The 11,401-nt window shown below is 39.9% G+C and overlaps 1 protein-coding gene across 1 annotated transcript in view; it reads left to right on the top strand.

The window, feature by feature from the left end:
• Positions 1-1,926: 1,926 nt before the first annotated feature.
• Atp6v0d2 (ATPase H+ transporting V0 subunit d2) overlaps positions 1,927-11,401 on the top strand; it is a 42,470-nt gene continuing 32,995 nt past the window's right edge. Inside the window, exon 1 of the mRNA XM_005362348.3 lies at positions 1,927-2,087. Coding sequence (XP_005362405.1) covers positions 1,958-2,087 — 130 coding nt within the window. The 5' untranslated portion in view covers positions 1,927-1,957. The remainder of the gene's footprint in view (positions 2,088-11,401) is intronic.

Genomic DNA, 11,401 nt, shown 5'->3' with positions numbered 1-11,401 from the left:
AGAAGAAGTTCAAATGGCCAAAAGACACTTAAGGTCATGCTCAACCTCCTTAGTGATCAGGGAAATGCAAATCAAAACAACTTTGAGATACCATCTTACACCTGTCAGAATGGCTAAAATCAAAAACACCAACAATAGCCTTTATTGGAGAAGATGTGGAGTAAGGGGTACACTCATCCATTGCTGGTGGGAATGCAAACTTGTGCAACCACTATGGAAAGCAGTGTGGCGGTTTCTCAACATCCATTCATTTTAACTAAATAAAATGACAGCATACAATCATTTTATAACAACACACAGTCATACAGACCTATCAAAGTGATGAATAAGCTTGCAAGATTCTTGATAAAACATATTCAGGCTATTTATAGATGGTGGAATTGTGGGAGGGCTGGCCATGGCAATATAACAAAAACCTTGGTTGCCCACCAATTGCAGACTTTCAGATGTGAGCACTTCATAAACCTAAGAGTGATTCTCTCTGGTTCTTATAAACTATGGTGAAGCACTATTAAGAAAAACTCAGAGTTAGAAATTGGGGTTCAACCTGGATATCTGAAAAGCAAAACAACCAGCCCCTGGCTCTTACCTTGACCTCAGTCTGAAATGACGATCCTGTCTCCAGGAATCTCTGAATGGATGGTGACTGAGAGCTGTCTCACCCCATTTTATATTCTTCTCTAGAGCTGTCATTAAAGCATGCTCCACTGGGATTAAAGGTATGCACCACCGATTTCTATGGCAACTAGTGTGACTACTAGGATTAAAGGTGTGTGTTACCATAACCTAGTCTGTATGGCTGACCAGTGGGACTGTTTTACTCTCAGATCATCAGGCAGTCTTTATTAAAATACAATTAAAATGGCACCACACTACAGCAGCATTTACATTGATTGGATCTCTTCTACTTCCAGTCAATGTGGACATGCTGAGAAAACCCAGAGCAGTTCTGACTTCTTAACTTTATGTGAGCATTTGGCAGAATACATAGGCAATCCTACCTAGGAAATTCACACTGAAGACATTTGTTAGTTTGTGATCTAAGTATATTGGGAAAACAAGTAATCCTTTTGGAACAATTATGTGCTGGCTTTGTTGACACCTATTGCATTGCCAGCTGTGTTTTCTGAGCTACCTCATAGCTTTTGAAATCTGATTCTTTGTGACTTGGGGAGTCAAAAGTGTCTCAAAGTAACCAAAAAAAAAAAAAAAGAATATAAAAAGTGCATTATAATCTGCCCAGTTGTGCAAAGGAAGTTGTGGCTTATTGTTATATAAATGTAAGGCTCTGGTCCTAGACTAGTTAAGAAATAACCAGCAGCCCTTGGCAATTGTAAGACATGACTAATTATTTTTTAACAAATACACTATATTACAGAATTATCCCTTCTGTCTGCAAACATTTGATATTTTTTTTAAAGAATGCCTTTTGATTATTTTATTTTTAGAGACAGAGTTTCACTCTTTAACCCAAGTTGGTAAATTCATGGCAAATCTGCATAAGTTTCTCAAGTTATACTACTAAAGGCACAAACCATCACACCCAGCATTTTCAGTGTTTTAAAAAAGAAACTTTTGTTCATATTAACATTCCTCAAAAAATGTAACATAATTAAAGTTCAACTGTGGAAAAAGGTGTATTTACATAACATCCTGGTCTTTCATTGAGTCTCTCAGTGGTAAAACTCTCTTGACCTTGACTATGGGAGAAAGAGATGACCAGGAACCACCCTCTCACCTTTGCTCCTCCTAACAGTGAACTTCTCCTGGGGTGTACTTAGACCGTCTGGCTGACTCACTGTTGATATAAAAACAAGATCCAGGCACTGTGTTGAAAGCTGCTGAAACTGGAGCAAACTAGTCAGTAGCAGCCTGACTATCAGCTGAGTGACTGAGACATCCACACTTTTCCAGACCAGGGCCAGTGTTCTGTGGCAGCAACTTCAGCCTGAGCACTATGCTTGAAACTGCAGAGCTACACTTCAATGTGGATCACGGCTACCTGGAGGGCCTGGTGAGGGGATGTAAAGCCAGCCTTCTAACTCAGCAGGACTATGTCAACCTAGTGCAGTGTGAGACCTTGGAAGGTAAGTCCCTCACCTCATCCCATTAAAAGAAACACAAACAAAAATGATATTGCCCTCTGGAAGGGAGGAAAAGGGGCTGCAATTACCTACTCAGAAGGTCAGAACAGGTTCTTAGTCCTGGAATTCAGATGCCTTTGGTTTAGGGACCTTGGATGTGAGGAAAAAAGATTGATATCCATTTATATAATTTAATAGTTTAACATTCCCTTCCATTGTGAATGCAGGTGATAAACCATGGCCAGTGGTCTGAGCATCACCTGCTACTGATATCCACCCAGAAACCCACAGCTATCCCCTGATGTTCTTGCAAGTATTCTCAAATATATTAATACTTTTTAGTTTGAATTTAGATGCTACTCTAATTTCAAGGATATTTTTACCTTGATTTGTAATGTCTCAGTTAAGAGCATATTTTACACATTCTTAATATATTCTGATAATTATACTTTAAAATATTGTGTTTCCTTTGTCATCCTAACTCTCTTTTTATCCATATAACTATAAACATTACTAGGTAATATCCTTCACCAACATGAGTCTATGGAGAAAGAAACAGCTAAGAGTTTTGGTTTAGAGAGATTTTTGTCTGGCTCCAGCTTTTCAGTATTGATTTGAAAATTTGTTTGAGATTTGCCTTTAACTGAAAGACAAGTGAAAAAGAAAAGCCAGGAGTGTGGTGGATTAAAAGTCTTGGTTTTAATCTCTGCTACATCTAAGTTGGTGACTGAGTTTTCAAAGTCTCTGAGCCTCAAAAGTCTTCCCTTATACACAGGGAAAGAATTCCTACTTAGTTATTAAGGAGAAAAATAGATATGTACCCAGTAAATGATAATTTTCCTTAAATCACATTTTTCTTAAACCTTAACAAAAAATACACATCTGTAACTGTTTTATTATTAAAAACAGCTTTGTTTACTCATTTTGAGAAACATCCAGATTATACTAGAAGAAAAAGCAATAAGGGAAAAATTCTTGGAAAAGTAATGAATTAGGTGGCATACATGGTTTGGGGGTGGACAACAAACCATGTTTTTAAAAAAACCTTTTGAAGGTGACTTTGATAATTAACTTCGTTGTAAGGCTGAAGGAAGCTAAGATCACCATTATATAACAGTGACTAGTTGTAGCCAGCATTAAGGGCTCAAGGTGATATCAGCCTTGTCTTGCCTTTCAATTTACTTTATAAACAGATCTTTCAAATGATATGTAATTCTATTGACTACAAACAATGATACATAATTCCAAATACAGTTAGGAGTTTGGTGACTAGAGAATGTTAATTGCTTATAGAAATGACTGTATAAATTAAAGTAGAAAAAAATCTTTAACACAGGGAAGAATACATGCTTCAGAGAGAAGTCAGCCTTTTGGATAAATTCTATTTAGTTTTGAGTCAAGCCTCTACAAGCAATAAAAAATGCTAATTTAAATGCAAGCAAAACTTGAGCTGCCATTTGACACCAGACACTCACTGCTCATATCAGAGAGAAATCAAAGAAGTATCAAAGTTGTAGAAAGAATTCTAGGGTATAAAACAGTAAGGAGGAGGCTGGGCGATGGTGGCACATGCCTTTAATCCCAGCACTCGGGAGGCAGAGGCAGGCGGATCTCTGTGAGTTCGAGACCAGCCTGGTCTACAGAGCTAGTTCCAGGACAGGCTCCAAAGCCACAGAGAAACCATGTCTCGAAAAACAAACAAAAAAAAAGTAAGGAGGACATAAATAAAGAATTAAAGGTTACAAGAGGGGCTGAAGAGATAGCTCAGTGGTTAAGAATAAGAACTGCTCTGGCAGAGGACCTGAATTCAGTTCCCAATACCCTCACTAGGTAGAAAGGTCACCACCATCTAGGAACATCAGCTACAGGGGCATCTGATGCCTCAGGCCTCCAAAAGCATCCCCATTCAAATATACACATACCCACCCCTCACACATGTGAGTACACATAATTAAAAATGAAATAAACGTATTTTTTCTTTTTTAAATTTATACAATGATTTTGCCATGGAACATTTTAGCCAAAAGATTCACTGAAAGAGGAAAGGGAAGAGAAGAAAGAAATTTATGTAAAATGTATCTGGCCTAGAACAGTTGCCTAACTGGATTTAATATCTTTATTTTCAAGGCAAGTTTTCAATCCCTTTTTGAGACCTCAGGAATGATGCTTCTTAGAAAACTGTACATGTGCCCACACATATAACTTCACAAACAACACTAAGGGGTAGCGAACTATGAGAAGGCATCCCTGTATCCTAGTTGGGAAATGCTGCCCAGTTCATCACTGCTTTATCATCATTATATCTCATGATTTTTCTTTCTTCTCAGTACAAATTTTTTTCAATTATTTAATTTTCAGATATCTGTCTACACACTCAGAACTCAGAAGGGTGGGCTGACCAAACAGAAAAACAGAACCTCATAACAGCTTATAGGGACTGCTTCCAACCTTACATACATTTGTGTGACAGACAACTATTGGGAGATACCCAGAAATTCAGACACCAAAAGCTAACCACATTTGAGTTATCATAGACGCTGAAAAAAATATCCAGATGAGAAAACCTTTTAAGCATTTTTAAAATATGTACCTTTGGGTATGTGTACACCACATGTGTGCAGGTGTCCACAGAGGTCAAAAGAGGGCATGGATGACTTGGAGCTGTAGTTGTAGAAAGCTGCACATCACTTGATATATAGCTCTGCAAAAGCAGCAAGCACTCTAAATCTCTGAAACATACCTCTAACTCCTTAATTAAGAACTTTTTGTCCTCATACACCTGAGTACACTGAGGCTTAGACTGGCTGTGAGCAACCTACAGGCTGCCAACAACAGAAAATAGAGATATCAGTGCTTCTTTTTCCACTTGATTTCTACTAAGAGACATAGGGTACATTGTGAGATATGGCTCAGTGATAGAGTGCTTGCTACTTGCCTAGTCATGCATGAAGCTCTAAGGAACATCTCCAGCAACACACACACACACACACACACACACACACACACACAGAGAGAGAGAGAGAGAGAGAGAGAGAGAGAGAGAGATGACTCGAATTGTGCTGTTTTGATGCCAATTCTGTTTTACTAATAGAAATAACACAGACTGCCCTACTTAGTCCATTTCTAGGATGTTAGGAAGTAACAGCTCTGGAAAGCAAGGTATTTGTTGCTTTTGTGAATATGCAGGTACCCTTGTTTTTTTGGTTTTTCGAGACAGGGTTTCTCTGTGGTTTTGGAGCCTGTCCTGGAACTAGCTCTTGTAGACCAGGCTGGTCTCGAACTCACAGAGATCCACCTGCCTCTGCCTCTCAAGTCCTGGGATTAAAGGTGTGCACCACCACCGCCCGGCTGCAGGTACCCTTTGAGCCAACTCATGGCTAAGAATCAATCAAGAGGATCTTCTGGGATAAAAGTTAAGGACTTAAGGACTTCTGTTTACCTTTGCAGAGTATGCACTATGTGAATTGTGAATAAAGAAGGGAAGGTAAAACTGTGCTGTCACAGTACTATGTTGAAGCAGGTGCATTTTGCAGAGGAAAAGCTAACTTATCAAAAATTGAATTTTTTTTCACTGTGTTAAATCCTGTAGTCTTTAAACCTGTTCTGATGTGATAGCAGCAGACTATTTTAGAATCATTTACAAAGAATACATGGTATTCAAGTAACTTTAGAAGACAGAAAATAAAATTGTCCAGTAAAAAACTTTGGGAATCTTCATATTCAGGATTGTGCTGACTTGTGGGTATCACTGGACAAATGTGGTCAGAAACACTCACCCATTCCAAGTCTGACTCTGACTAATTGAAGCATGAACTAGTCATGGGAGTCAGTGCAAGTCAGTCTTTCCTGGGAACAGAAGAAGGAAGCTATTACTCTTGAAAACAACACACCATTTTCATCAGAATGTCAACTACAAATAATTGTGGAAATAGCCATACCTCTTAGAAAAAGACAAGGTAGAGATGCCAATACCTGAAGTTGAGTAATGAATAGGCTTTTCTGAACACAATGAAAGAGTGCACTGGCTCTGGGGTGTGGACAATACTCTAGAATGGATTTTCACATTGTTCTCCTTGACACAAATTTTTGGGAAGGTAATGAAAGATGCCCACTTTATATTCCTGACCATAAGGTCTCTTTAAAGGGAATTGATCTCCAGTCCTTTCCCAACTGTGCCTTTAAGTAGGAACTAATGCAGTTGGCATACATTAAACACTTTCTGGCTAAGTCCAAAGAAGAAAATATGGATAAGATATAATTCCTGCCTTAAAAGGACTCTCATTCTAGAAAAGGAAATGGTTAGGTGAATAAGAAGCCCTTAAAGAGGACAGGTTAGCAGAACCAATCAAATTTCCAAATGCATAAAAATAGTGCCAGGAAGTTTCACCTTCCATCTTGAGGCTTACACACGTGAGAGGACATATGTGCAAATGCTTTTTGTTGTATTATTATTATTTGTATTATCATAACACAGCAAAAGATGGGTGCTGTGTTAGTTACTTTTCTACTGCTGTGATAAAATGCCACGACCACGGCAACTTATAGAAGGGATGGTTTATTTGACCCTCTGGTTCCAGACAGATGAGTCCATGATGACAGACAAGAGGCATGGCAGCTGGAGTTGAAGTTGAGAACTTAACATTTTGAACACCAAACAGGAAGCTGAGAAAGAACCAGAAAGAGCACTGAGGCTTTGAAACCTCAAAGTCTACCCCCAGGAAGTACCTCCTACAGCAAGGTTACACCTCCTTAGGTTCCTGTAACATTGCCATCCTCCATCTTAGGGACCAAGTATTCAAATGACATAACCTATAAGGAACATTCTCATCCAATCCTCCACAGGTGCCAATCAAATGACCCTCTGTAGGGAACTAGTTAATTAAGTTTGGGGACATTCTTACTGTAATGGAAAAATTAAAAATGCAGCAGGATCCCTGGTGGCTGCAGTGGCAGAAATGCTGCAGGTCCCTGAGCAGCAGCAGTGGGCAGCTGGTCCCAAGAGCAGCCAGTCCTAGGCAGGGACTGGTGCAGGTCCCTGAGCAGAAGCAGTGGGCCATGTGGCAGCAGGCAGCGAACAGCAGGTTCTGAGAGCAGCCAGTCCCAGGTAGGGATGGCACGGTTCCATGAATGGCTACAGTGGGCCATGAGCAGAGACAGACAGATGAGCATGCTATGAGACCATACCACAGGTCTCTGAAGGTAGCTGGTCCTGGGCAGGGAGCCATGTGGTGGGAGGCGAGAGACAGAGGCATGGATAGGCACACCATTCAGAGTGAGGTTGAATATTTATTTAGTGGGTTATGAAGGGGGAAGGGGGAAGGGGAAAAGAAAAGGAAGACAGAGAGAGGGGTGAGGGAGGGAGGGAGGGAGGGAGGGAGGGAGAGACAGGAGTGGGAAGGGAGAAGTGAGTAGAGGCAGAAGCTGCCCCTTAGAAAGAGAGACAGAAAAGGAAGGAATTCAGGCTAAACACAGGAAGGAAGGTCTGCCTGCCTTAGTGGAGGGGGGAAGTGGGTGTGGCTTGTCTCTTAAAGGGACAGAATAGATCATTACAATTATAATGGAATATTCTATAGCTGGAAAAACTTAAAACTAAAATAAGAAACTCCTGTAAACTGGAAGTGAAAAGATTACCAAAATTAGCTCTCATGAAGTGAGCTAAGCAAAGAGGACCATGTGTGGGATGATATGTCTTAGCTTTTTAAAAGGTGTTATATTTTTGAAAAAATAAGTTATATTATTATCTAGATGCAAAGAATATGTAATGATTTAAAAGAAACTAAATACAGTTATTATAACAATATATTAGAATATATAATATTATATATTACCTGAAGATAAGAGTAAGTGATGTGGCATATAAGAAATATTGGAAATTTTTCACTGTATACACACACATACAGATTCCTTTTACATTTAAAATACGGGGGCCAAAGAGATGCCTCAGCAGTTAAGAATACTTGCAGTTCTTGCAGAGGACTAGGTTTTAGTTCCCAGCACCCATATCAGTTCCCTACTGTCTATAACTCCAGGACCATTTGGAGTGGATACCTACTTCTGACCTGTGGACACACACACACACACACACACACACTAAAAACTTTTGTGAAAAAGTAAAAATACATATAGGAGGAAGACTGTTATTACAAAGACTTTTCTCTGAATCATTAGACACAATTTGTGCCACATTCTGGGATTTACTTTTGTTTTATATTTAGATGAATATGCAACACTATTGCTGTTCCATGGTACACTAGTGGCTTCCACTGAACTGTCAACTGACCTCTGCCTGTCCATCTTTCAATCCTTGGGTCAGAAGCTTTTGACATTTTTTATACATATCTCTTCAGTCACAAATTCCCTTTACCTAATTTTCCTAGAAAATATCTGTTTCCCTTTTAACCCTCATTTCTTTTTTTTTGTTTTTTGTTTTTTATTTATTTATTTATTTATTAAAGGTTTCTGTCTCTTCCCCGCCACCACCTCCCATTTCCCTACCCCTCCCCCAATTAAGTCCCCCCCCCTCGGCCCGAAAAGCAATCAGGGTTCCCTGTCCTGTGGGAAGTCCAAGGAACCCCCACCTCCATCCAGGTCTAGCAAGTTGAGCATCCAAACTGCCTAGGCTCCCACAAAGCCAGTCCGTGCAGTAGGATCAGAAACCCATTGCCATTGTTCTTGAGTTCTCAGTAGTCCTCATTGTCCGCTATGTCTTGAATTTTGCATACAAATGCATTAACCCTCATTTCAAGCCTACTTCTAGAGGCCCTTTGCTATAGTGGCCCTGGTGACACAGAACTGGCAAACTTCAACTTTGCGATCCTTAACATGCAGTGAAACTAATCCTGTACAGCATCTATGACATATGCATATATAACCTGCCAAAAGACATTAACCTCACCATCAGGGACCAGCCTCAACAAAAATATCTCTTGCCAGGGTAGAGGCATGGAGATTTAGAAATATAGTAAAGAATATGAAGACACAAATGAAAATAATAAAATGAAGAAACATATAGGATAGTATCAGGAGGGAATTCCAGTGAGTACTGAAAATATGCCCACATTTAATTTCCAACTGCTTAAAATACCCCCAAAAGGTAGGAGTAAGACAAAAGACTGTATTAGCATGATACAAAGAAATGAACATATCAGTTGAAGGTCATGGGCTACATTCATAGTTAAACATTCTGTTGGTAGAACAAAACAAGTCACTGTCACACAATAGATCAAAATATTCTGTAGGCAAACCACTCTCTGGGTGGAATCCCAAGTTATCTCCATAAAGGAAACTGGAATTTAATTTGATCCTTAGACTCTTATATGAGGTAGGAACAAACTACTTCTCAATTCCTGGAGTACAAGATCTGGCTATTAGCCACACCTGTTGACAATAACCTTGAAAGAGCAGAACTCTCTGGTCCACACCTAGGTGGGACCTTTGTCTGAGGTAGAAGCACAATAACCTTGAAGGAACTAGAGGTAAGTTTCTACTCTCTGACCTTTGGTCAATGTGAAAATAAGCTCACTTTTCCAGGCCTCCACACCTCACTTACCTTTCCAGCTGTAGACTGAAGTGTTACATGAAGAAATAAAATACTATCTGTTGTGGATATTTGCTTTGTGCCACATTTGTTTAACTATGTAAAGATGTGTTGCATTTATTTATGTTGCAGAATAATTGTCTAAGTATGTAAAGTGTTGCTGTTTTACCTTGCCTGACTAAGGCACCTGATTGGTCTAATAAGAAGTTGAACAGTCAATAGCAAAGGAGAACGTATAAGTAGGAATTCCAGACAGGAAGAATAAATAGGAGGAAGAATTTAAGCTTGAAGGAAGAAAGAAAAAGAGATGCCAGGGACTTGCCAGGGGCCAGAGAGACAGACAGACACATAGGAAGCAGGAAAGTAGGATATACAGAAAGAAAAGGTAAAAAGCCCCAAAGCAAAATGTAGATGAATAGAAACAGGTTAAATTAAGTTAAACAAGCTAGTGGAACAAGCCTAATCTAATGCTGAGGATTCATAATTAATAATAAGCTTCAGAGTCTTTATTTGAGAGCTGGCTGGTGACCCCCCAAAAATTTCAACTACAACCATCTTCTATCCATAAGCTACATTATGGTACGATATGTGGGGGGAGGGGAGCGAGAGAGAGAGAGAGAGAGAGAGAGAGAGAGAGAGAGAGAGAGAGAGAGAATATGCTTCCTTTTCTTTTTTGCACACTGGGACTTGAACCCTCAGCCTGGAACATGCTAAACACATGCCAGGCAAGCACTCTACTACTAAGCTTCCTCCTTAACTGTAGTGTAAGCTTCTATGGGCAGAAAGTAAACCTTACGCTGTTCCTTCTCCAGCCTCCTGAAGCCAAGGACTGTTTTGTGTAATACAAATCCAAGCTGTGTATACTTCCTAGCTCTGGGGTGTTAAGCAAGCTGTGGAGCCATTGGCTTTGTAACTTCCTTATCTGATACTTAGATTTCACTTACTGGGTTTATCTTCCAATTTAGGAAGGGACCTAAAATACCTGGAAATGTTTTGTGAACTGTGAAATTGGTTATGAATCATAATGCCTACACAACATGAATGAGATTTTTTTATTCTGCTAGATCAAAAGTCCTGAAATAGCACTTAATTCCAAGTTTGGATTCTTGGTATTTGACATATGACTGTTGATTCTGTTCTACTTCAGTGAGAACTGATTTTAAAAACTCTCATTCCCAGGAATAAGAAAATAGAGAAGGCTTTATGGTGCCACATATCTGCAATGCTAGTACTTAGGAGACTGAGGCATGAAGATAGAGCTCAAGGCCAGTCAAGGCAAGTTTCTTTTTTAAAACAAACAAACACCCCCACTGAACTTCATAATGAAGCCCAGTACACTGATCTTCTGGTGCTAGATTTTAATCACAAATTAAACCTAATGTTGTGGGTCATACATGTAACAAAATTTGAATTAAGTGCTATGAGGAATAGGAAGAATAGTAAGACTAATAAGTACCTAAGTGACTATTTAGCTCAGGATATCATTGGTAAGGAAAACAAAAGAGCCCCACACTGGAGCACTGGACTGAGCTCCCAAGGTCCCAATGAGAAGGAGGGAGAACATGAGCAAGGAAGTCAGGACCACGAGGGGTGCATGTTGTTCTTTTTAAAAAATGCAGGCAAGATCCCCAGCGGCAGTAGGCAGCAGAAATGCTGTAGGTCCCAAATGGTGGCGGCAGGCCATGTGGTGGCAGGCAGCAGGCTCTGGGAGCAGCCAGTCCCAGGCAGAAATGGCTGCTGGTCTCAGAGCAGCAGCCCGAGCGGTGGTGGTGGCGGGCCA

The sequence above is a fragment of the Microtus ochrogaster genome, linkage group LG5 (genome assembly GCF_000317375.1).
Source record: "Microtus ochrogaster isolate Prairie Vole_2 linkage group LG5, MicOch1.0, whole genome shotgun sequence".
Classification (NCBI taxonomy): Eukaryota; Metazoa; Chordata; class Mammalia; order Rodentia; family Cricetidae; genus Microtus; species Microtus ochrogaster.
The sequence above is the reverse complement of the archived record's forward strand: the minus strand, read 5'-3'. Positions and strand labels throughout refer to the sequence as shown.